The sequence below is a fragment of the Thamnophis sirtalis genome, unplaced genomic scaffold (assembly GCF_051295495.1).
Source record: "Thamnophis sirtalis isolate CommonGarterSnake01/CBP01778 unplaced genomic scaffold, rThaSir2_p1.2 scaffold_5, whole genome shotgun sequence".
In the NCBI taxonomy this organism is placed as follows: Eukaryota; Metazoa; Chordata; class Lepidosauria; order Squamata; family Natricidae; genus Thamnophis; species Thamnophis sirtalis.
The window spans coordinates 72,729,499-72,756,723 of record NW_028261385.1 but is presented as its reverse complement, the minus strand read 5'-3'; the positions used below and the strand labels follow the sequence as shown (position 1 = coordinate 72,756,723).

The 27,225-nt window shown below is 39.2% G+C and overlaps 2 protein-coding genes across 3 annotated transcripts in view; both read left to right on the top strand.

Moving 5' to 3' along the window:
• Nucleotides 1-15,619, top strand: part of LOC106547356 (histone-arginine methyltransferase CARM1) — a 54,028-nt gene extending 38,409 nt beyond the window's left edge. The window contains exons 8-13 of the mRNA XM_087716027.1: nt 6,843-6,924; nt 9,802-9,887; nt 10,902-10,991; nt 12,091-12,228; nt 14,129-14,218; nt 14,717-15,619. Coding sequence (XP_087572153.1) covers nt 6,843-6,924; nt 9,802-9,887; nt 10,902-10,991; nt 12,091-12,228; nt 14,129-14,218; nt 14,717-14,726 — 496 coding nt within the window. The 3' untranslated portion in view covers nt 14,727-15,619. The remainder of the gene's footprint in view (nt 1-6,842; nt 6,925-9,801; nt 9,888-10,901; nt 10,992-12,090; nt 12,229-14,128; nt 14,219-14,716) is intronic.
• A 9,554-nt stretch (nt 15,620-25,173) lies between these two features.
• Nucleotides 25,174-27,225, top strand: part of PUM3 (pumilio RNA binding family member 3) — a 30,813-nt gene continuing 28,761 nt past the window's right edge. For both annotated transcript variants that reach the window (XM_087716025.1, XM_087716024.1), the window contains exon 1: nt 25,174-25,281. The gene's annotated coding sequence lies outside the window, so the exon portion shown is untranslated. The remainder of the gene's footprint in view (nt 25,282-27,225) is intronic.

The window sequence follows — 27,225 nt, the reverse complement described above, 5'->3', positions numbered from 1 at the left end:
AAATGCTTTTAAAAAAGGGGGGGGGGAAGTTGGCCACACCCATCCAGTCACATGAACCCCACCACCACCACCAAGCCATGCCCACAGAATTGGTGACAAAAAAATTAGATTTCAGCACTGATTCCAGTGATTTCTTAAACCATTTATTTTTGAGGGGGGGAATCAGCCACTGTTTGGCAGAACTGAGACCTGGACTATAACTCTGAGTTTTTCTCTCCTTTAAGCTAGGTCAAAGATATTGTGAGATAAAAAACTATATAAAGTGCTTAAATAAATAAATTAATAAACAAACAAACAAACAAATAGCAAAAAGTTACACAGATTTTTTTAAGACACAAAGGGTTTTAATGCATTAGGATTATTAGAAGGAAGAAGGTGTATTAGATAATTGATGATCTTTTCACATATTATTGGACTAGCATAATCCCCATCTCCCCCTACCTTTGCATCTGCCCCTTCCCTTTATTCTAATTTAAATCCTGTATCAGTTTCACCCACCCTGTGGGCCGTGAGGGGTTTGCAACTGGACAGTGGAAAGGGCTAGCAAGTGCACATGCGCATGGGATCCTCACTTGTGTGAGCGGCATGTGCACAATCCATTTGTGTGAGCGTTAGGCATCCATGCATGCTGCTCGCGCATATGGAGCTATGCACACCCACTTGCCAGCCGCTTGCACGAACCATCCCCTCCCCCTCCCTGGTCTGCAAAGCATCAGGGAACTCCGGTTTAACGCATTGTTTTTCAGCCTTGGCAAATTTGAAAGGTGTAGAGTTGAACTCACCGAATTCGTCCACCAGTATGGACAGAGTTGAAGTCCACACATCTTAAAGTTGCCAAGTTTGAAAGACACTGCATGTGATGAATTGAGGTGTAATTAACAAAAGCTTATGTCTTTTAATAACATTTGTTAGTTGCTACTTGTTACCAGACCCTTTTATATTTCATAGGGTATCTAGGTTGGACTAAATAGAGAATATTGGAAACTCTCAGAGGAATTTTCCACCCTCAATTATAATGAGTTAATTAAGATGGAGTACTTCTGATTTAAAGTGTTTCTCCTCAGATTTCTGTCCATCTGATTAAGTAGCTATTTATTAGGCTGTTCACCCACTTGTCTGCTTGATTGCTTGTGTCTATTTTCTCTCCCATTTGTTTCTGTCAACTCCTTTCCCATTTTAATCATTATATAAGTTGCTTTTGTAAATAACATTCTTTTTTCTGGAGACAATAACTTACATGCTTCTGCGTTTGAGGAAAACATTTGTCAACGGGTATTTGTAGTTCCTATAATCTAGAAAGATTTATTTTGTTCGGAACTCTATTGAGAATAACTCATTCATTTCATACAGTTTTGCATGTTTCAGAATATTGTGATACAGTTTACAGTTTACATCTGCAAGCAAGCAACCAGCTCAGAGAGCACCAAGAATGCCATGTATTATAGATCGCCACAAGAGAATGCAGAGCATGACATCTGGAAAGAATGTGTCATAAGTTATAAAATCCAGAACCCTGTAAGTTTTATAAGTGTACCCGTTTAATATAATGGAGAAGATGCTGATCTAGAAACCAGGAGGCTGTGAGCTCTAAGTCTTCATTAGTCATGAAAGCCACCTGGGTGACTAACTCAAGTCATTGATCAGTGCTGTTCACCTAGAATGGCTTTGCCCAAAATGCCAGTAACTAATTGAGATCTTCTGCCCTCATGCCCTTTTATGAGATATTGTTCAAAGAGGGTTTACCCCCAAAAAATTGTTCGTGGTTGAGATGACCCTCTGTACTTCATAAAAACAGTTCTAGAATGTAAGAACTGCTTAGGCAGTATATGCAGTTACCATGTGGGCCATCTGAACATAGTAAGCTTAGGACCATGTACTTGAAGAACAGTCAGCCAACAGAGTCCACATAGCTGATCATTCTGAACAGAGGTAGGTTTCAAAAATTTTAGCGAGGGGTTCTCTGCCTGGTTGCTGGGTGGGCATGGCCATGGTGGGTGTGGCTTAGTCAGCCTCCTGTACCATAGGGGGGGCATTTTTGGCCTCCCCAATCTCTGGAGGCTTTTCTCGAGCCCCCTGGAGGGTGGAAACAGCCTCCCCAGGCTCCAGAGGACCTCTGGAGACTGGAAACGGACCCGTTTCCGGCTCTCCCGAACTTCCAGTGAGCCCGTTTTTCACCCTCCCTGAGCCTCCTTGCGCGCCCTGCACTTACCTGCAACCAAAACAGGCCACGTGGAGACTCCTGAGAGGGGTGGGGTGGGCGGGGCCAGCCAGGAGTGGGATTTGAGAGTTCTCCAAACTGCACAGAATCTTAGCTAGAGGTTCCCCCGAACCCATGTGAAGTTCCAGCAGCCCACCCCTGATCATGAAATGTTATCATGGATTCCAGCTAAGGGAATGGAGTATGGCATTTTGCACATTCCCCCATGATGTTCTTCTTGCCATTTACAAGGTCAAGATAGGCTGATGTATCAATGCATTTGTGTGAGCCTACTCTGCAATATAGACCTTTCTTTTGTTTTTCTTGCTTTCCTTCATTGAAAAGCAAATATTCCCCTCTCCACTACCACTCCTGTGAATTATCATTAGTTTCCATGTGATTGTGTGTCATTGCTATGTAACTAGTCTTGCGGGGTGGATGTTGCCTGAGTTTTAAGATGACATATCCCTTTTACAATAGAACAAAATGAACACAAGATATGTTTTCTCTGTTCTGCTTTTTCTTACTGTTGTAATGGAAATGAATGGCTGCATACAAAGCCAATCATATGCAATTACGCACAATATTTATAGAAAGAGAAGTACTGAAACACCTGCAAGATAATTTATTCCAAACTGGGAATCTCAACCAGACTTTCTAAATTCTCCTTAATTATTCGGTGTTCTTTTTATTAATACACAGACAGATGTCTGCAGTGCATTTTAAGATGGATTTTGTTAGGCACTTGTTTACTTTAGGAGTCATTTAACAGCTCATTAAAAAGATGTAATTAAGGACCCCATGATAATTCATGATGTGTAGAGAAAATTATTTATAGCATCTTCTCTTTGCACTTCCTTTTAAGTTGTCTCTCTCCTACTGCTTCCACAAATGTACTTATAATAATTATGCACTTCCATTTGCAAACATAAATTTAAATTTATCACAGATGTACACAGATAAGTATATGCAGTTTAATTTATTTGTGTATGCACACACAGACACACGTGCCCGTTCATTACATTGTACTTACAATGTACAAGCCTTCAGATGTAAGCTCTTACAAATATAATTAAATAGTTAAATATAAATGTAAAAAACTAAACTAAAAATTGCAAAATAATAAATAGGTAGTGGTCTCATGGCTACACTCTATGGAGAAAAATAAAAATGGTAATTATCTGGAATTGTAAAAATACAGTAATGAGCTTGCCAAGCAGAAATCCTTTTAGAGAGTATTGTACAGTTTGAGATACATAGGTTTAGTGACAAAATGGAAAATTAAGAACAGGATTATGGAATGGAGATATGTACTTGGGGAAAGTATATAGGCACTTCTCTCTTACCATCTTGATGTAGAACAACCACACCCTTAACTAACTGTATGGCACCACCACTGCGGACTGTGATTACAATATGCCTATATGCCACAACCCCCACCCCCTTTTTAACCTTGAAGGGAGAAATGCTATTTCAGCAAACACAGCTTCAAAAATTTGAGTGTATTGCAACATTCCCTTGTATTTTCAGTAACCATCTGTTCTCACTATACTCAGTTATTAGTCAGAAATCTGAAATTGGTTGTCAATTCTTGGATTTCTATATAGTATTTGGAAATAGAGGGAGATGATCATACTCATAGTATCATTATGCCTTATTAGATCTGGAAACAGCCTGAATTAATCTTCAGTAACATTTTAAAATGTTTGGGAAGGATGGAAGCCTGATCATCTAGAACAGCGCTGTCAAACAGCCCATGGGCCGGATGTGTCACATTCTGGCGACGCCCACACCTGGCTTATTGAAAGGGATCAAGCCCTGATACATCATGTGACACCATGATGCCGTAACTTTGACACTCCTGATTTAGAATATCTTTTGGAATATCTGAAGATTAGTGGGGAGCAATATATCTTCCACTGTATTTTTCAATGGTAGCAGTTCTTTACTCTGTACAAGTTGTATTGTACAGACAGTGAAACATTTCTTTTACAAATATTTTGGCTAATCTAGAAAGCTAAACAATGGTTGTCTCTGATTAACACTTACATGTGAGATCGAGTGGCGAAGCCAGAATTTTAGGATGGATTGGGAATTTCAGAATACATTCTGGAAAAAAGTAATGTCAAACTCTTCCCATATTTTGGCAAGAAAGTGGTATAAACACATCTATCACCACAAATTCAATTTGAAGATTTTAACTTTCTCTAATAGGATCCCTCTAAGGTCACTGGCAGAAATATATAAATATAAAAGCTTAACTTTAATATTATCGTCTTATCCTTCAAAATTGGCTCAAAATATTATTTTGGAATGTTTTAATCACTTTATTTTTAGTTCTATAAGTAGAAAGAGAACTGTAAATGTAGAACTATATAATTCTCTTTTAATAGTAAATATGTTGTGGCCTTTCTATTTTTTAAGGTAGAAAACATTAACTAGTTCTATAGGCTGTTTTGTAATTTTTGTGTTGGAGAAAACTTGCACATCTTATGTGCTCTGCTTACTATGTTATCTGACTTTATGGTTACTCTGACTCTGCAGTGCAAAGTTGATCTTTATTTTTATCATAAACATGATTTCTTATAGAACTAACTCCCCTTAAATTACTTTCCATTTAACTCTGCAATGTTAAGCGTGTGGTTCAAAATTATTTGTATAGCAGTAATTCTCATTGTGTTGAGAAGTGTGCTTTTAGCAGACATTCCTTGGGGTCTTGTTTGTTTGAATGAATGCGTACTTCTTTCTCTCGTAATAGCATGTCATTTTCCAATGAAAATGGTTTTCTGCTGCTTGTTGCTTTCTAAAATTGTTGAGTATGTGATGTTGACTTGATGAGGTTTTGGAACTTCTGAATATTGGATTTTGCTGCACTCAACTCTGGAAACCACTTCTGCATGAACATCAGTACTTGTAGCAGTGCTTTATGTGGTAATAAAATTCTGCATGTGAGAATGACATACATATGTTGATATGAAGTATCATTCAAGATCAATAAAATCCCAATTGATATGACGTATCAGTAAAGAAACCGAACTCGGTGAAGCAAAAATTTGAAAAAGAAGAGGTAGGTCCTCAAATTGACAACATAAATATGCTGAGACATGGTTGAAGGAGTTTTTAATTCACCCTTGCCTAGCTTGATTATCCTGCAGATGTGTTGGTTCATTATTTTCATCATCTCCTGCAGACAAGCAACTTGGAAACAGCTTTTTGAATTAATATGCCATTATCACATTGCCATATCCTCCATGTACACCACCTGGATCCAGGTTCCTTTGAATTCTGGCTAAATAACGGCACAGCTGTTCAGATTCATATATTTCTTACTTATTAAATGTACCATTTGTCAAAAAGGATATCTGCTAGCTTTTGTAGTTTTATCTTTATTTAAGGTACAAAACCATGGCTCTGGCTAGCGATTTAATCTCCATTTTTGTTCTGAAAAGAATGTCCAAAGTGAATAGCATGGCCACAAATAAAAAATTTTCCTTGCTCTTGCTCATCATATACCTTGTCTATAAGTTGAATTAAGAGACATATTCATTCTTTTGTTAACTAACTTAAACGTCTTGAGATAGTAGAATATTGTATTATAGATATCTAATTACAGATCAATGTGCTGCTGTTTAATTACCCAGTATAGAGTTCTAGTTGGGAAAATAATCAATTTGCAAAATGTTATCATCACCCTTCTAATGGATAGCAAAATTCAGGATGGCATCAGCCACAAATCTATAATTATTATTTTGCCCTTAGACCAGGATTAAGAGTTCTGTGAAGCAATTCTTTGTGCAAGCCAAATATTCGGCGTCAATGCTATTGAGATCCCCATGGAGCACAACCTTGGTTCAAAAATTGAACATTTCCATTATGTCCAGGTGCTTGCTGTCTTTGATTGACTGAGTCTGCTATAATTTCTTTTGGCCATTCCTTCTCATCTTCATTCATATATATGGTCCTAATATAGGAGCATTTTCATTTGGTTCAAGCCTGTACTCTTCTCTTGCCTAGTTGTACCGTAGTTCTTCCTCAATTGGTGCTTAAAATCCATTCCAAGGGCCAGAGTTTTCATGTTAAGTCATTTCTTACTTAGAGACCTTCGTCTGTTTTGCCTTTAAAAATATTATTTTCCTCTGGAGGGGGGAAAAAAACACCTGTGAAATCCAGATTCCATGCATGATGTGATTGTAAAAGCCAGCTTCTGCCTATCGGCCCAAGGTTTAGGGAGAGCTGTAGCACATAAGTACCACAATTAATGTTGTAGCTGAATGGTGACCATTAATTCTTTCAAAATTTAACCAAATTGCTTAAGGCTCTGGACTTTTTTTTTCTACAGAGTTAATTACTCCATTAAGCAGTTAGCAATAAACAAACACACTGAGTCAGAATATACAATTAAAAAGTGCTTTGGGCAGTCTTCATGTTGAGAGAGAAAGAGAGAGAGAGAGAGAGAGAGAGAGAGAGAGAGAGAGAGAGAGAGAGAGAGAGAGAGAGAGAGAGAGAGAGAGAGAGAGAGAGAGAGAGTGTTTGTATGCTTATTTTTTAATAATATGCATAGATCTGACGCCATTATACGAGATCCGTAAGACTTCTTTCTCTGATTTTAATTTAAAAAGCAAAACAAATACATTCTTCCTTCCAGGTATCAGCAATGTTTTTATGGGGTAAATCTATCCAGTCTCCGTAATGCAGCTGTAGATGAGTACTTCAGACAGCCCATTGTAGTAAGTTAATTGCTATTTTTCTTTTTCTTTTTTTTAATGCTTTGTCTTTTTTTTTGCATTATATTCCGAAGCCAGCCATTTTTTCCCCATCTGGGAGCTTTCGAGATTTCCCAGAATACGTCCTTCAAAAAGGCTCAGTTTTTTCAAGGTTCTCACCAATTGATTGCCTCATCTTAGCAAAGGTTCTTCTCAAGCCACATTTTGCTCTTTTACAGCTTATTAAAGTTAGCCTATAATGTCCTGTCTGAGACCTTTGTTACAATTAAAATAAACCTCTTACCTTCTATCCTTAACTCTTCGTAGGTTTTTCCCTTTTTTGTATAGAAGTAGTCCTCAATTAACGAATACTTGGTCAACCACCGTTTGAAGTCACAAGGATGCTGAACGGTGGTACAGGTAGTCCCCGACTTACAACAGTCCATTTAGTGACCATTCAAAGTTACAGCGGAACTTTAAAAAAAAATGACATATGACCACTTTTCACAGTTATGACCATTGCAGCACCCTCATGGCCACATGATTTACATTCAGGCCCTTGATAATTGGCTCATATTTATGATGGTTGCAGTGACCCGGAGTTACATCATCTCCTTTTTCAACCTTCTGAAAAGCAAAGTCAACGGGGAAGCCAAATTCACTTAACAACCATGTTACTAACTTAAGAACTGCAGTGATTCAGTTAGCAACCATGGCAAGAAAAATCGTAAAATGGGGGCAAAACTCAGTTAACAAACGTCTCACTCAGCAACAAAAATTTTGGGCTCAGTTGCGGTCGTAAGTCAAGGACTACCTGTACTTATGATCGGTCCTCTTAAGTCAAAGTTCCGCCCATCACAGGGCCCAGATGGTCATGGGTGATTTGCACTCATGACAGTTGCAAGATTCCGTTTCATGTGATCACCATTTGCGATCCTTCCTGCCAGCTTCCCACAAGCAAAGTCAATGTGGAAACTGGCAGGGAAGTTTGCAAATCGTTTTGGTAAGTTGCTCATATTCCTGCAATCTTTTCCTGAGGAATCTGGCTAAGGAGTACAAGAGCTTAGGGGCCTCATACATCATAATGCACGAGCATACCTGGAACACCCAACCTGGCCATCCCCCAACCCAACCAATATGCACCTTCTCCGACCTGACCTACCTACCCACTGGCCGTCTTGCAAGCCAACTAGGACTTAAGACTTTCTTCCAGCCTTGCCTTTCACTTTGCCAATTGGAAGCTTGCAGGAATTTGAAGGGAGATCCTTGCTTAATGGCTCACAATACTTGCTTAAGGATGGCAGGGAGTTCCAGGATTAACTCCTAAGTGATGCAGTCGCATGATGTCCTGTTCTACAACCGTATTGCTTAACGATGGAAATTCCGGACCCAATTACTGTCGTAACCCAGGGACCGTCCGTAGTTCCAACCCAAAATATCCAAGATAAGAAAAGAAACAGTATCCCAGGAATAGTTGCTTAGTTCACGTCATTGCTATTTTTCTAGTTGAAATCAGTGTATTCCAAACAGATTTTCCAGTTGCAACAAGAGAAAAAATATTTTTTTTCTCTCTCTCTCCCTTGGTGAAATAATTTATGGTGATAATGTACTCACAGAAAATAAAGGAAAAGGCTGATACTTAGCATCCATTTCTGGATGTATAAATATGTCTTGAAACAGAGCATAGCCAATTTTTTTTTAAATGCATAGAAATGGCATCAGAAGTACTCATTTTTAAATTGATTCACTTACTTATGCTAAACTGATGAATATATATAAAGCAACACTAAAGGATCAATATGTAACATGCACATTTTTTACAAAAAAAGAGAAAAGAACCTGGAAATTACATTATAAACAAAATAACTCCAAAACCTTTTAACCATATTGTTAAATCTCCTGTGACTCTTCGTTAATTTTTTTTGTCACAGGCCCAGACAGTAGTGGGAGTATATGTGTTATTTGATTGCTTGAAAATATTCATCAGTGACAAATATTGCTAATGTTTTAAGAGCTGTAATTTATGATAATCTGATCCAAAATAATGAAAAATCTATAATTTATTGTTGAAATGAATTCAGGGGATTTTATTTGGACAAGAAGAGTTTATGTAGAACATGTTTATGAAAATGATTTTTAAGTAAGAGGCATAACAGGTTAATTTATGAAAATGTATATTCTTTATATTCACTATTTTTTTGTCCCCAAAACAAGGGAGGGGGAGATCAAGTGGAATTATGTAGGACTGCCTAGAGCTCTGGAGCTGCTATTTGTTTCTCTACAATGTGCCAATTTCTATTATATAATAATAAATAGTTTTTGCCTCTTTTACACCTCAAGATTACTTTGACTGGTCCCAAAGTTTTATATACTTGATAATTACCTGTATGGGTTATTACCTGGATGAGCGATTTGTAGGAAATATCAGAGCTATAGGCTAGACTGGGTTGTAAAAAAATAATCTTAGACATTGGCAGTAATAAATCACTTCCATGCTACTAAGAAAACAGAATGGACTTGCCAAAGAAGAAAACAGGAACTTAGTTTGACTTGAAGGAGACTTAACATTTATTTTGGCTTGGTTTGGTGTTGATGTTGGGTTGAAGGAAGGAATTCTTAAGTTTTCTGCCAGTTTGTTTCTTACACACGTGCACACCCACTACGATATTGCCTAGTCCCATTAGAGAATGTAAAAATCTCACATGAAAATGCAAATATCTCATAAAACCTTGAGATTCTATCTTAAAATGAAAAATCATGTGAAAACATTAATTTCACAAGATTTCAACAAATTTATTTTTATATTTAACATTGGGATTTCATATGGAAGTTGTCAGACCTAGTTTTCAACCCTACTCTAGATCATAATATGTGTTCTTTCTTTTCCATTTTTATTTGCAGGACACATTTGACATTAGAATTTTGATGGCCCGGACTGTGAAATACACTGTCAGTTTTCTAGAAGCTGAAGAGGAAGATTTGCATAGGTGAGAGTCTATCGTCCCATTTCACCCTGTTCCATTTTAAACCACTATTTGTTGGTATAGTTTTCACTTTATTAGAAAGCTAGTCACTGTAGGGATACACTCAAAATATGTAGTTCTTTCTTATCCTAGAATAATGTGCTCTAGAAAGCCAGTCTGGTTAAGGCAGCAGGCTAGAAAACAGGAGACCCTAAGTTCCAATCCTGCCATAGACACAAAGCCAGCTGGATGACCTTAGGCCAATCATTTTCTCTAAACCAGTGTTTCTCAACCTTGGCAACTTGAAGATGTCCGGACTTCAACTCCCAGAATTCGCTGGCTGGGGAATTCTGAGAGTTGAAGTCTGGACATCTTCAAGTTGCCAAAGTTGAGAAACACTGCTCTAAGCCCAGGAAGGAGGCAATAGCAAGCCTCTGCTGAAAAACCTTGCCAAGAAAATTGCAGGGAGTAGTCCAAGCAGTCTCCAAGAATTGGACACAATTGAATGGAAGGGGGAAAAAAGTGCTCTACTAAAATAACAATAGTATTATAGTTATTTAGAGTGGATGGTTTTAGTATAAAATGACCCAATCCATGTGCATTGGCATTTTATTGTATGCTATCCAATTTAGACAGGTCTTAGATAATTGGATAAGAAAAATTGTTATAGCCACTCCTTCCATTCTGATGTTGCTTCTAAAATGTGTTCTTGAAACACAAAATTTGATCTTGTAACAAGAACCTAGGAATTATTATTTTTTTGTCTGTGAGTGTTGATGGCCTCAACTGAAGTAAATTAATTTTCTTTTGGACTCCAGTCATTTTTTTTAGGACTGCATAGTGCTAAATTTAGTAAATATGCTTAGTAAATATTTAATCCAGAAAAGCTATTACTTTTGATACAATTCCTTGGATGAAAACCTATTTAATTTAATTTCTAATCAAAGATTTTAAGAATGCTGATCTTCATGACACTTTCATATTTTTAATTGCAGTTTTCTAATTATGTTGTTAATCTTTTCTTATTTCCTTCTGCAGAGTGGAAATCCCTTTTGTATTTCAAATGATGCAATCTGGATTAATTCACGGCTTGGCATTTTGGTTTGATGTGGCATTTGTTGGCTCACTGTATGTATTTTTCCCTTCTTTCTAACTTTGATTAAGTTGGCCACATCAAAAATGAATACTAATTGAGGCTGTTTTAGAGAATGCGGTCAATCAATACAAATCATATCCTGAGTGGATTTAGGATATCATCCAAAAATTAACACTTTACAAGACAGATGGGAGGAAAGGAAAGAATCCAAAATCCATGGCAATAAAATAGACTGGGAATCTCACTGTACCTTCAGGATTGACCAACATTATAGCTACATATGATTTTGAAAGCAAAAGCTCCCATCATCAGAAACTTATGCCACAATGAAACTAGTTAGCCTTGAATGTGTTACCAGACTCTAAGTCTATTTTGTCATTTTAGAGCTCCAAGCCCAGTCCATGGAAGAGCATCGGTTGATGGCATGCCACAATCAGGCTGTGTCATGTCAGTGGGATATAGGCAGCATGCAAAACCATGCCCACTCCAGTCCGTGGAAAAACCTTTCTCCATGGAACTGGTCCCCGGTGCCCAAAAAGTTGGGGGCTGCTGTTTTAGAGTATATTTTTAAAGCATATATTTAGACCAGTAAGGGGACAAAGTGGCTCAGTGGCTGAAATGCTGCGCTTGTTGATCATAAAAGACGGCAATTTGGTGATTCAAATCCCTAGCACAGTGAGCTCCCATTACTTGTCCCAGCTTCTACCAACCTAGCAGTTCAAAAGCATGTAAAAAATGCAAGTAGAAAAAAAAGGAACCACCTTTGGTGGGACGGTAACAGCTTTCCGTGCACCTTCAGCATTCAATCATGCCGGCCACATGACCACACAGACATCTTCGGACAGTGCTGGCTCTTCGGCTTTGAAACAGATGAGCACTGCCTCCTAGAGTCGGGAATGACTAGCACATATGTGCGAGGGGAACCTTTACCTTATTTAGACCATAAAACTTCTGCTTAAGAAAGCATTTGTTTTAGGAACTATAACTCTTTCTGTTAGGGGGAAGTTCCATCTGTTCTCAAAATAGCAATGTAGGAACTGTGCTATTATCTTTTTCTTTTTTTGAACATTCAGAAAATTGCTTTACAGCAACCTTAATTTCCATGTCCTCCCATTGTTTTCTCATTTTAAGGGTAACCGTTTGGCTCTCCACTGCTCCAACAGAGCCTCTGACCCATTGGTATCAAGTGCGCTGCCTTTTTCAAACTCCTCTCTTTGCCAAAGAAGGGGAGACACTTTCAGGGGAAGTCTTATTTGTAGCAAATAAACGGTAAGTAGATTTCTTTCAAGGTTGTACAAAAGGTTAATTCTGTCCCAGCTGTCTTATGTAATTTCTAGTGGAATAATTATTTTTAGTGGAATAACATTAAAGCTGAGGTGGCGCAGTGGTTAGGGTGCAGTACTGCAGGCCAGTTCAGCTGACTGTTATCTGCAGTTCAGCGGTTCTAATTTCACCGGCTCAAGGTTGACTCAGCCTTCCATCCTTCCGAGGTGGGTGAAATGAGGACCCAGACTGTGGGGGCGATATGCTAACTCTGTAAACTGCTTAGAGAGGGCTGAAAACCCTATGAAGCGGTATATAGGTCTAACTGCTATTGCTTTTGCTATTGCTAGTTGTTTCCTGTTACTTTTAACACTTTTGGTGTCAATAGAGGTGTATTTTGGGCAATCTGATGCAGCAGCAGATGTGATTAGCTAGGAAAAAAAATGCTAGCAGGACCTCCAAAAAAATAATAGATATAAATAAGAACCAGTGCATATATATTAATACAGTACCCCAGAGGTTAGTTGTTGTGGATGTCCAGAATCTCCACCTTTGGGAGGCTGGTGGGCACATCTGAAGACATCTATGAGTGTCCTTGCCCAATGGTTGCCTGAAGGACCTCCCCATTCACAAAACGGCTGCCATGGAAAACGTAACAACTTCCAAAGAACCAGTGTTATTGTAATTTTTTTTTTCGTTCTGAAAAATTAGCATGTTTTTCAATTGAATTGTCAAGTTCCATGATAGTGAACCTATGGCATGTGTGCCACCTCTGGCAGAGCCCTCTCTGTGGGCATGTACACCAGCCAGCTGGTCTTCGGGTTTACGGCACTCGCATGTGTGAAGACCAGGTGGCCGGCTTGCATGCGTGTGCCAGAAACCCAAAGACCAGTGGCCAGCATACCCATGCGCACCAGGCAGCTGGTCTTCGGGTTTCCGGTGCTCTGGCATATATACGCACACACATTCTGGTTTGGGCACTCGGTACCGAAAAGGTTCGCTATCACTGGTATAGTTTACGGTATAAGTTATATGAAAGGTGGAAAAATTCTGAAGTGATTTATCTTGGTCTGATATTTTTTTTTACATCTCAGACACTTGGCTTTTTAACAGGCGTGTGTACACTTTCTGAATCAGCTGTAGAATTCTGTTTTCCTGTCATAACTTTGAGGATGGGTCATAAGACACTTTTCTGAAGCTGCCATAACTGTAGTTAAATAAATAGTTGTAACTCAAGGACTACTTCTACCAAAGGGACTTATTTGTAATAGTTCAATTTTATCTTAACATTATTTACAACATTACTGATAATGTTATGCACTAATGATGCGTGAGCTAATTCTTCAAAACTTTGCTTCTGAAGTCTCAGAAATATGTATTACAAAGACAAATGCATTACCAATGAAAGAGAACATTTGTAGCTCAGGGTTGAAATGAGGCGTCCTTGGTACTCTCTGAGCTTGCTTGTTTTCTTGCAGATGCTTCATTACCCAAACTAGGTAACGTCATCAGTTCTAGCAAGGAGTGGAGTTTGCTGATGACGTTACCTAGCTTGGGTAATGAAACGTCTACAAGAAAACAAAACAAGTTCAGAGAGCATCAAGGACCCCTCACAGCTACATTAATTCCTACATTCAATCCCTTTGTTTTTGCAGTGACATAAACCCATGACAGAACCCAAATGTTTCTTTTGTATCTGCATTGGAAAACCCTCACTCCCAAATTCAGCACTGCTAATACATTTTTATGAAAAAAAGTTCTGGAGAATGTGTACAAAACAGCACAAAACCGTAATTTCATTCCAGGGTCAAATGATCAAAACCAGAGTATCAACCCACTTATTGTTCAATAAAGATTACATAACCAATTGCTTACATTAAAACTGTATTTCCTATTTATGATGCAGGCAGAGTTATGACATCCAGATTGTTGCCATAGTGGATGAGACAGGCTTTAAATCAGGAAATGTGCTTGATTTAAAGAATCCATTCTTTAGGTAAGAAACCTTGAGCTTTGATTCATAGTAATTGTTACGAATTATGACATGATTTCTATTTTAGAATGCATAAGTAAACATCTAATGCTGTCTCTTGTTAGGGAGAAGAAACATTGCTTATTAGCGTTAAACCCAGAGCATAAACGTTTGCCATCTATAAGTGACTATAGCGGGGGGGGGGAACCCCACCCCATCTTTCCAATTTTCATACTTTGTTTCCCCCACTCGGTTTGATGTAAAGTTGGGTACCCCTTAATCTTCAGTTTTCTCATAATGTTTTCATTGTGATCGTAATTGTGAATGTGATGATGTGGCCACCACGATATGATACAAGTTAGATTTATGGCCATCTGGTGATTTCAGTGAAAATAAACGAAGGCATGTGGCTTTCATTATGCCATTGCATGCATCCAGATAGAGCTGTCATTGTGCAAATTCTATCTACTGAAACATCTTGTATGCATCATCCAACTTTTACTTTTTGAAACATTTTCATAGGTACGCTTAGATTTGATGAAACTAACCTGCTAGAAGAACAGCCAGGATTATAAACAAACCAAGGAGTCTATGAACAGTTAAATACGAGCATATTGGCATTGCTGCTTCTGTGAAATCTGTATGTACGTATTAAAAAAATATTTTCTACAAATTGTATAATATTTGTGAAAACTATTTTTTCAGATGTATATCTCCAGCGTTTAAACACATCTGTTTGGAGCTGTAATCCACTGTAATGAATAAATGATACTTGGTTGATGTAGCATTTTTACTTTGAAATTTTGTTATAGTAGAATCAGCCGGAGCAAGTAAATATGTACTGTATAAATTTGAAATGTTAGTCCCACATTGCTCTTTGGAATTTTTCTGTTTGTCAATGGAGATTTTCAATCATCCAGGTCATGGGTGCCCCAAAAGTGCTTTTTCCAAAAGGCACCTGGACTTTCTTGTTTTTTTTCTTTCAAAACATTTTACTTCTTGAATGAGAAAAGCAAAACGTTTTCAAAGCAAAAACCAAGAAAGTCCAGTTGCCTTTTGGAAAAAGCATCTTTGGGACAATCATTCTCTTTGTTCAAACTTAAGTGAAATTGGATTGCTACAGGAGATTGTGTTTGGTTTCTCTTTGTAATGCTGACATTCCTTTCTCTTTTATTCCTTTCCCTGAAATATTTTTAACATATAACCTACCGTGTGTGTGTGTGTGTGTGTGTGTGTGTGTGTGTGTGTATAAATAATATGAACAAAAAGCTACTATTATACTTCAATCTGTTTTAGTATGGGCAATGTAATTTAAATATTAAAACATTTAAATATCTAGAATTTATTTTCAGCTAGCCAATAATAAATAATTAACTACCTTGTGGCAAATGGCATTAGAGTACTTACTTGATGGATGTCACCAACCTATAACTATGTTAATGGTGGGGGGAGGGGGAGAGAAACAACTCCTGTGAGTTACTCAACAATCCAGCCTTCTTAAAATCTTAAAATGAATTTTAGATTGAAGAGCATATAACCTCTGCATCCATTTGTATATAGTATGGAAATATATACAAAATATATGTAAAATATAAAGAGGTTTTAACAGAGTGATTTTCAAAAATGTATTATAACCACCATCACCACCATCCTTCCCCAGTCCTCTTACTTTCATTTTGAGTTTCTAGTTGGTCATTTAATTGGTCAAGTTTTATGTCCAAATGGATGCAGTCTGACGTATTTAACCATGAAATTCTATTTCACATGGAATCATTGTTTAGGACTTTGCAAGGGATTGTTTAGAGCTTCAAAAAAAGAGAAGTATGCAAAAATCTGGAAAAAATAATTGACATGAAGTCATCTACCAGAAACTTGAATAAGGTGTTATTTAGTGCACCTTAATTCCAGCACTTGTTTGGGAAAAAGCAACTAAACTTGTTCTGTTTCTTAAAAAAAAAACTTAAAGCCACTCATCTTGTCAAGGAGGAATACAAGAATTCAATAAAAATATCACTAAGTTAATAAATAGACATCAGAAATTTAAATTTTGGTTACAATTAAATTGACCAGGATGCAGAGGAAAAGAACAAGTGCACACGGGGAGAATGTGGGTCACACCTAATCCATTAACCACCTCCAGGATGTCACTCCCCCATTGGGGCCCCATGCCAGCTGGCAGAGCCATGTCTTCAAGTCCTTTTGGAAAGTCAAAAGGGCTCACCTCCCACCTCTGGGAGCATGATGTTCCAGAGAGTGGGAGCCACAGCAGAAAAGGCTCTTCTCCTGGACTGCATCAGCCAAAATTCCTCAATCAACAGGGTCTGCAACATGCCTCTTTTGCCGGCTTGGGTGGGATGGGCTAAACCCATTGGGGTGAGACTGTTCCTTGGGTAATATGGTTCCCTTTTCAAGGGAAGATTGAAAAGTAAATGCGAGAAGGGCACTCACTGCTGCTGGAGCAAAGCATAATCAATAATTTGTCAAATCACAACTAGTATTTTAGTTCCATAGCTCCCTAATCACTTACTCTTTCTGTTGTTGCATCTTAGCTTTGGAAAACTCAAATTTCTGCCCTCAATACAATCCTATTAAGCAGCTACTGTAAGAAATCCTACATTAATCTTCCTAACCTGTTGTGTGTAATATGGTTGATAAACTAAAAGATAGAAAGCTTCATTTATTTCAAACCAATTAACTGCACAGGTGATCAATCAAGCATAATCCATAAGATAATAATTGTAATGTGTCCATGAATATAACAATATAACAAATCAAGGTATTTACTGAAAGTCACAAATAAGTATTCTTTATATCTAGGACTCCCTTGCTGAGAGAGAGGCGGGGGGAAGGGAGAGAGAGAGAGAGGATAGATCAATCAATAGATAGGTATTTCTTTACAATTAGGATATAATTAGTCTCTCTACATCAGTTGTGTCCAGCCCTTTGCCCACATATGGCCCTGGATAGCTAGCAAGATCATGTAAGATAAATTCCCAGAAATTTGTAGAGAAAGACACACAACAGAGAGCCCTTTGAATTTCACTGATAAGTGTAAGCTGAAGAAAAGGCTAGACAGATACAGAACAAATAATCAAAGCAAATGTATTTACGTCCTTTGAAAAATCAAGGTTATCTCAATTTAATTCCAAGTTCTTGGAAACCTACAGTACATAAAGGTTATCATTTGGATTACATACTTCTGGTTGTTTACAGCACATGTATTTCAATCTGTAAGGTGTGCTATACAATACTAAAATGCCTACAATTTTGATCACAAGTGGTAATGGGGGAAAGCAAAAGGCAAGCTAAACTGACCTCAGAGCATCACAAAGACTTGCAGAATACAGATTTAAAAACAGAATTTAGATCAAAGACCTGAATAATCTCCACAATTTCAAGGAAATTAGTGAACGTAGCAAGAAAAAAAAAGTCATCTATATATTATGCAGCCCATATATGATAACTCTATATTTCCTATTGAAGGCTTTGAAAAAGATATTCAGATGCTGCGATGTGTCTACAAACATCATAATAGTGCAAGCAATGTACCCTGTGATGGTCTATGAAGGAAAAAATAGACTTAAAGAAGCAGGAATAGAAATAGTAGACACTTCAGAATTTTGGTATGGGATATTTCTGAGAACACTATGGATATAGCCAAGAAAATACAAATTTACCTGGAGTCTTGACCATGATTAAGTTATCCTTCTTCAGACACATTATGCAAAGACTAAACTTTTTGGAGAAAGTTGTAATGCTGGGAAAGGTGGAAGGAAAGGAAAGAAGACAACCAGACAACCAAAGTACAGTAGATGGACTCAGTTGCAGTGTTAATGAATGCACTATTGAAGACCTGAAAGGGTAAATTGCTATGAGTGAACGGCAGATCGATGGCCCAAAATCATTAAAAAAAACCTGAGGAAATAATCAGGCAATTTAGATACATAACTTTACTTAACTAGACATTTAAATAAAAAAAGATGCAAATCTTCAAAGATAATAAGGGATAACTCGGCTTCCATGGAAAAAACCCTTAGAATCTAAATAAGAAAATTAAGCTTCCTTGAAAAACAAGATAGGATTCCCAAATGCTTCATGTTTCATTACTGTTTGAAATCAGTGAACATTCTGTTTTAGATAACTCAAAATGAAACTTGCATCTGTCATCACAAAAAAAAGACAACCAGCCAATAGCCAGTATTTGGCTTTATCTCAGACTATCAGTTTTAAAAGCATCACTCTCAGACAGAATTAGCTGAAAATACGCAGCAAAAATTATTAAATGGAGCATTTCCAAAAGCATTTGGCAGTGAAAGGTAATCGAGTGTTGTATAACTGCTTCAAGGCGTGACCATACCCACCATACCCACAAATAAGGAAAGAAAAAAGATGTGTGAAAAAAGAGTAATTGTCCTCCCATCAAAACTAGCATTTGGCATAGTTTAAATATGTAAGTAGGGCAACACATTCATATGGATTGAATAATAAAAAACATTTAAAGGCCCAAGGAAGCTTTGCAGAGGAAGATGGGCAGCATATAAATTTAGATGATAGATCAATAGATAGATGACAGGTAGACGATAAATGATAAATGATTGGTTAACATATAGATCATGGGTGTTAAATTTGCGGGGTTGCTGTCACATGATATTTCATGACTTTTTCCCTTTTGCAGAGCTGGGGTGGGTGTGGCCTGTGAATGACACATCTGGCCTGCGGGCCACCAGTTTGACACCCCTGACATAGATGATTGATAGGTAGATGATGAGAAATAGCTAGCTAGCTAGAGGACGATGATGGATGGATGGATGGATGGATGGATGGATGGATGGATGGATGGATGGATGGATGGATGGCTAGATAGATAGATAGATAGATAGATAGATAGATAGATAGATAGATAGATAGATAGATAGATAGATAGATAGATAGATAGATAGGAATGTCTGACTTCCCTCTTCAGTGTAATCTTACCAGATTTAACTATGTTAGAAATTCACAGATCTTCAGTGTCTTAAAAAGCAAGACAAGACATGACCTAATGTAACAACATGACATTGTTTGACAAGCAAGAAATAATACAGCCTTGACTGATCTTGTTAACATAAACCTTTTTTTACCTTGCTTATTGTTATACCAAGATGAATAATCCATTAATCTTTTTTTGCTTTTTCCATTGTTGAGACGTAAAAAGAATCTTATAAACTCAATTCCAGAGCTACTTTATCTTGAAATGTTCAATAAGGAGCTAGGGATTATATTTATCAAAAGAAACTATGTAATCAGTAACGATGAAAAGGGCGGGCGACTCTAGAATAAGATTTTTATTTAGTTATAGCAACTGCAGTCATTTCCCTAAACCACTACAATTAATTCTACGATAGAAATAGCACATTATGATAAAGCAATTGTTTCTAATTGAAACAATAAACATTATCTAAGAGTTGTTCTGACTATTCATGAACACTTGGTTCAGTGTTTGCTGACTATTTTACAGATTGCCATGCCAAACGGTGAATTAGGTTTGAACTGCCTTTCTTTTTCCAAATGGTTTTCCATTTGACCGGGCAATCAATTTTCAAATAAGGAGATCTCTTGAGTATTTGCATCAGGCTGGAGAAATTGTGAGATCTACAGATTGCAGAATGTGATATTGTACATAGGAGTATCAATATTCATCTCCCTAACTTGCATGAGCTTCCTTTGATTCTAAATGCAATCCTGCAACCACTTTTGAAAATAAGATGCACTGAATTCAATTGGAGTGATTCACATAGAGCTACCCAGAATGCAATTAACTTTTCCAACTCTTCCTTTCCCACTTCATTTTCATCATAACACCATGATTCTTTTGTCATCTCTGCTGCAAGCTCTGCTCGTTCAATAGGAACCCTGTTTCTGTGAAACATCCTTTACCTTCTTCCTGCTTATTATAACATTTTTCATAAAGACAATCTTACCTGAACACAGTATTTTCATTGTATTTAACTGTTTGTAGTCCACAATACATTTCAGCTGAAAATTTCTGTGGTTTTCTTCAGGGGTAGCCATGTTTGTTGCATTAAAAAACATTTTGCTTTATTCTAAATCAAATGTATTTCTGTAAATTATGGAACTCTGCAGCCCACTCCACCAGACAGGGTTCACTGCCTCAAGTTATTCCATTAGAAGGCAGCAGTTACAGCCTTCCAGCTTTTCCTTCTGGATTTCCCAAGCATTTCCATCCATTGGCCACACAGCATACATTTAACTCCCTAAACCAGTGATGGCTAACGTTTTTCCCATTGTGTGCCAAAAGTGAGGGGAGCGCAGCGGGGTCATGCACGGGCGTGCCCACACCCATAATTCTATGCACACGACCCCTCCCCTCCCCCTCACTTTTGGCTCGCGATGGACCTGTTTTTCGCCCTCCTCAAGCTCCAGTGGCTTTCTAGGAGCATTGGGAGGGTAAAAACACCCCACCCCTGGAGGCTTCAGGAGGCTTCCCTGAAGCCTCCGGTGGGTGAAAAAGGGCCCTATGGGGAACCTGGAAGTCCGTTCCCAAACCTCTGGGTTGCCTGTAGGGCTGTTTTTCTCCCTCCTGAGGCTTTAGGGAAGCCTCCTGAAGCCTTCGGAGGGCAAAAAATGACCAAAAATGAGGGCTGAAATCGGTTCTACCACAAAACCGCGAAGCCCTTATCCGCACCGACATAAGTGCGGAGGAAAATCCGCGGCGTCCGAAGCGCTAAGAAAAACACGACTCTACCGCCGCGACAACAGCGCGGCGACAGAAGGGCGTTCTACATGCTTCGTTCTTTGCCAAGAAGAATGAAGGTAGCCCTCCTCCTCCAGCTGACAGCGGCAGTGGGCACGGGGCAAAGCGGACTGCCCAGCAGCAGCAGCCCGCGGGAAGGGTCCAGCTCAGCCGCGGGGGGCAGCAGGAAGCCCGCGGGGGGCCCGAGTGGGACCGCCGCCGCCCGCCCTGCCTCTTCCTCCGGGGGAGGCGGCGGCGGTGGAGGACGCGGCAGCGGCGGCGGCTGAGGCTCTCCTGGGGCCGGCGAAGCGGGCTTGCCCGGCGGTGGCGGCCGCCTGTCCAAGGAGATGTTGAGGAAGAAGAGGGCAGCCTGCCTCCACCGGGCAAGCCCGTTTCGCCGGCCCCGGGAGAGCCTCAGTCGCCGCTGCTGCTGTGTCCTCCTCCGCCAGCGGTGCCTCCCTGGAAGAAGAGGCAGGGCGGGCGGCGTCGGCGGCCCCGCTCGGGCCCCCTGCGGGCTTCCTGCTGCCCCCCGCAGCTGAGCTGGACCCTTCCCACGGGCTGCTGCTGCTGGGCAGCCCGCTTTGCCCCGTGCCCACTGCCGCTGTCAGCTGGAGGAGGAGGGCTACCTTCGTTCTTCTTGGCAAAGAATGAAGCATGTAGAACGCCCTTCTGTCGCCGCGCTGTTGTCACGGCGGTGATGACGCACGGTGATGACGTCGCGGCTTTAGCAATGCGATTTAATCACCGCTATTTTGACAAGAGCGGATTTGTCGTGCCACGCTGAAATCAGCTAGCCAGCGCACAAATGTGCGCTGGGGCTGGCAGGGCAACCCTTGCATGCCCTAACAAATGGCTCCATGTGCCACCTGTGGCATGTGTGTCATAAGTTCGCCATTACGGCCCTAAACCATTCTGCAGGGTTAGGTTAATGGTACACACTACCTCATTGTGAGTTTGTACCAACTTTGACCAGTTTCAATGACGGAAAAATAGTGTCATCTAGTCTTCACAGGCAACAAAATGTCTTAGGCTGGCCACGTTCACCTCATGCATGAAATATTCTATTAAAAGGCCATATCTAATGTGCATAATTTACATTTTAACACAACTTAAGGTTGCATCATTACTATCAGACCACATTGTTTGCTTATTCTGCTTAGCAAGTTGACCATGGGGGACAACAATTCATGCAATTTATGTGCGCTAGGAATGCTTATCCCATTACCCATTCCTTTACAATGCCAGAAAATCATTGTTCGCCAAAAAGATTCTTCCTCTATTTGTGGTAGAAATGAGACCTAAAATTGGCATATCTGGCCTTTTCATAATTTTAAGTACCGTAGGTCTTGACTAGCGAAATGCAAGAGTTTTTGCAGTTAAGAGCTTACCAACATGCAACAATATATAACACTTTGCTATAAAATCAATCAAATCATTCCTCCTTTCCAGGATATCTCCCAGGGATGGGTTGCTATAATGCAAGTTATTGTTGCTCCTGCAAGGATATTACAGATTGACTTAAAATCTGACAGACTTCATTGGGACTCTTCTGTACAACAGGCTAGCCTGAATTTGTTATAATGGAAAGAACATGTGGAAGACACAGGAAGGAAATTAAGCAGAGCGAGGCTAATGATCAGGCAGTAAAAAACTTTGAAAGTCTAATACATGTATTAATGGTGTGTAGGGCTTAATCTTTGCAAGCGTTATTCAAAATATTACTACTATACTTAATTCTCCAGGCAAATATAAACATAACTTTGCTTGGACTGAGATGTGAGTGCCATCTGGTGGTGGCTATTCTTTTTATTCCACACAAAATGACATAAAAAGATGGGACTTCAAATTAAATCATGAACTTATTTGGTCACCTACACTCTTTCGCTTGACTTTAATAAATACAACATCTTTTTCAAATTGGAGATTCAAATGAGTAAAGAGCATCTCTACAGCATGGTTTTCAAGTACACAAAATAACTAAGAAACCAATTTGCTAATTTATTATTTCAGTCTAGTTAAAGCCAGCACAAGATGACAGTGAAGGGGGGGGAAAAATACTGGGCCACATTACGAGTGACAATAGTGTTGCAATAACAACAAGGATATTCATCACCACCACATACATAGTAATTTAACGAGTGGTCTTTTTTTTAAAATGGAAGGCCACACCTGCTAATTTCTGATTGTTACACAGCCATGAGTGGCATCAGATGTATCAGAAAAAATGTGATAATATTCACTTGGGTCATAGAAATTTTCCCTATTTATTTTATATCCATGGCGTGTACAGCTCTGTGGGTTGGCAGCTAGAAGAATCTTAGTATTTTCAAAAATAATAGTTTAGGATCACAAGTTGTAACAAAATTGAAATTGAAGTCTAGTTGCATACAGAAAAGGTTGATTTGATTTATGCAGTTTAGAAAATTGTTCAATCCTTCCTGTTTTTGGATTGCAGATATTTTTTCAGGATGGAACATTTTATGTATTTTAACAATGTGGATGGCCTCCCATCATGAGCTACTAATAGGACATTAAAAAGCAACAATACAGAAATCTAAAACAATTTTTTTAAAAAAACCTTGTAGCAAAGCCATCAAAAGTTTTCTTATTTGCTGATGCCAACAAAAACACCAGGTTTCAATCATTCACAGACATTATTTTCTATTTTGAAAATCCCTAACTAGCCCCTTCCATTGATGTTTACAAAAAAAAAAAATACAGCGGCATGTCTTTTAAGTTGACATCCAGTAAACCTTCCATCTAACAGCATTTGTTCATTAAGGGGCTCAAATTGAGAAGTGCACAACACCTGAGGCTCTTTAATTCCATAATGCAGAGCGGGAGGTAGGCATCACCTCCCCCAAGTAGGACCACCATTCTTCAGATGTAGGCTCAATTGATAATGATCTGCAACTAGTCTTGGAGTTCTACTGGATAGTCACTTAAATATGAGCCAGCCATGTGCTGCAGAAGACAAAAAAAAGCCAACACAGGCTGCATTAACAGAGGGATAGAATCAAAATCATGTGATGTAAAAAAAGACATTGAAACGCTAGAAAGCATACAGTGAAGATCAACAATTTTTAATGAAAAGAAAGATTGGGGGGGGACATGATAGAAGTGTTCTGATATTTGAGAGGCTGCCACAAAGAAGGGGGAGTCAAGCGTCAAGCTATTCTCTAAAGAAGAGGTTACCAACCTTTCAGACCTCAGTGACCACTAAATCCCATTTTAAATCCCACCGACCACTGATTTTTTTTAAAAAAAAGATAAATAGTATTTAGTGCAATACAAAAAATGCAAATAATTTTTCTGCGGACTACCAAAATTTTCTTGCGGACCACCAATGGTCCGCGGACTACTATTTGGTAACCACTACTCTAAAGCATCCAGAGGCAGGACAAGAAGCAACCTAGAACTAAAGGAGAAATTTCCTGACAGAATAATTAATCAGTGGAACGACACGCCCCCAGAAGCTGTGGAACCTGCAACACTGGAAGTTTTTAAAAAGAGATTGGGCAGTTAATTTGTTTGTCATTCTGTTCATAATGATACTAAATGCAGGGACCTATTTTCTCCCTTTATGTGCTCCATCTATTCATTGGGTTGATGGTATTGGAAGAAAGGGAGGGGACAGCGCTCTCTACCCCAGGGGTCGCTAACCTTGGCAACTTTAAGCCTGAAGGACTCCCCCAGCCAGCAAAGTTTACCAGGCAAAGCAAAGGAAACCAGGCTTAAAGTTGCCAAGGTTAGAGACCCCTGCTCTACCCTCAAACTCCTAAAAGGAAAGGTGGGATATATAAATAAACACATAAATCGGACTTCTACGGCAGAATTCCTGTAATCCAGTCTTTCCCAACCCTCCGCCGGGGTTGGACTTCCAATATTTCGCTCCCCAGTCTAATGGATTACGGAAGATGCCCAACTTCTTCAGGAGGAGCATGAGGCTGCAGAATGGATCTGCAGCTGCTTCGATCCCAGGGAAACCAAACCAACACAGCTTCCCAGTCATTGCTTTCGGTCCCAACTGGAACCCTGCACTAGAAGCGTAAGGACGGATGTGACTCGATAAAGCCACTCTACCACTCAATCTCCATGGTGCTCTGTCAGCCGGCATGATTCAATTGGGAACCGGAAGACCCGCTTTAGCGTCTTCGTTTCCCTCCAGTCTAGGAGTTGTAATCCCACCGCTCGGGATTTCTCCCCCTTGCTTTGCGGCGCGCTTTTGTGACACTGTCGTCAATCCGCAGTCGCCGGCAAGCAAGATCGACGGGGGAACGTAGCCTATACCGGAAGCAGGGGGGGGGGAGAGAGGAAGTCACGGAAGGAGCGGAACACGCGCGGCCCGTAGCAGGTGAGTCGTCCTGCGGGAGGGAGAAGGTTAAGTTGTTTTGGGAAGCTCGAGCGAGGGTCTTGGAGACACATCTTCGCATCCGATGAGCTCTTTCCTCAGCTTGCATGGGCTTCTTGCGCTTTACGGTTTATGAGAGTTGTAGTCCATCTGCTGCTACCCCTCCCTTCTGTGGGAATTAATAAGAAGGCAAATTTCATAGCAAAGTAGCAATAACAGAGTTAGAAGGTACCTAGGAGGTCATCAAGTACACACACACACCCGCTCATGTAGGAGACCTATACTAGGGATTCTAACCGAAATATATACATACATACATACATACATACATACATACATATACACACACACACACACACACACACATATATACATACATACGTACATACATATATATGTGTTTTTATTTGTGCTGATAAATAAATAAAGGGAGACTACTATAGATCTATTTCAAGCTATTTAGCTCTCATCAACTAGCCATACCCTTACTGGGAATTGAGCCTGTGCTGTATTGCCTCTAAGGCAGATGTGTTAACCATTGAGCCACAGAGCTCGACTCCTTATCAGCCAGCCAGGGAGAAAGGTATCAATTTAGATTTTACAACCCCCGGTATGCCCAAATATGGGAGGAAGATCACTACTTCCATTCTCTGTCCTTTGGCTCGTCACAAGAGACCACCCAGACAGAACCCAATATTTTTTTACTATTGCCTTTTATATTTATGCTGATACATAAATAAAGGGAGACTAGTATAGATCTATTTCAAGCTATTTAGCTCTCATCAGCTAGCCATACCCTTACTGGTATGTAAGGGTACCAGTACCGGGGGTTGTAAAATCTAAATAGATACCTTTCACCCTGGTTGGCTGATAAGGAGTCGAGCTCTGTGGCTCAATGGTTAACACATCTGCCTTAGAGGCAATACAGCACAGGCTCGATTCCCAGTAAGGGTATGGCTAGCTGATGAGAGCTAAATAGCTTGAAATAGATCTATACTAGTTTCCCTTTATTTATTTATCAGCACAAATATAACATACATATATACATATACATACACATACACGTACACACACACACACACACACAAACACAAATATATATATCATATATATATATATATATATATATATATATATATATATATATATATATATATATATATATATATATATATATATATATATATATATATATATATATATATATATATATTATTTGTGCTGATAAATAAATAAAGGGAGACTAATATAGATCTATTTCAAGCTATTTAGCTCTCATCAGCTAGCCGTACCCTTACTGGGATTTGAACCTGGGCTATATAACATACTAGGCAGACATCTTAGTCATTAGGCCACAAGCTCTTATCCGTTATCAGCGTGTGTGTGCATATATATATGCACACACACACACACACATACATACATACATATACATGTGTGTGTGTGTGTGTATGTATGTATACACACATACATTATGGAATTGTAGTCTAAACCATATACATACATACATACACACACACTCATATACATATATATCCCATAATCTCCCTGTAGCAGAATCAGTGGAGGTTGCCTGGCTGGACTTTCAGCTCTTATTCATCCTCCTCATACTGTGATCCAGTGACCTTAATAAGCACTTTCTCATACACTTAAGCAGTAGAAGGTGAACTGTTTATCGTAAAAGTAACCCTGATGGATAAATGGTTGTATATAAAAAGATTCACTCCGCATAACGGAGTGAGCTCCGGTTACTTGACCCAGCTTCTGCCAACCTAGCAGTTCAAAAGCACAGAACAATGCAAGTAGAAAAACAGGGACCATCTTTGGTGGGAAGGTAATAGCGTTCTGTGCTCCTTTGGCGTTCAGTCATGCCGGCCACATCACCACAGAGACGTCTCCGGACATACTGGCTCTTGGCTTTGAAATGGAGATGAGCCCCATCTCCTA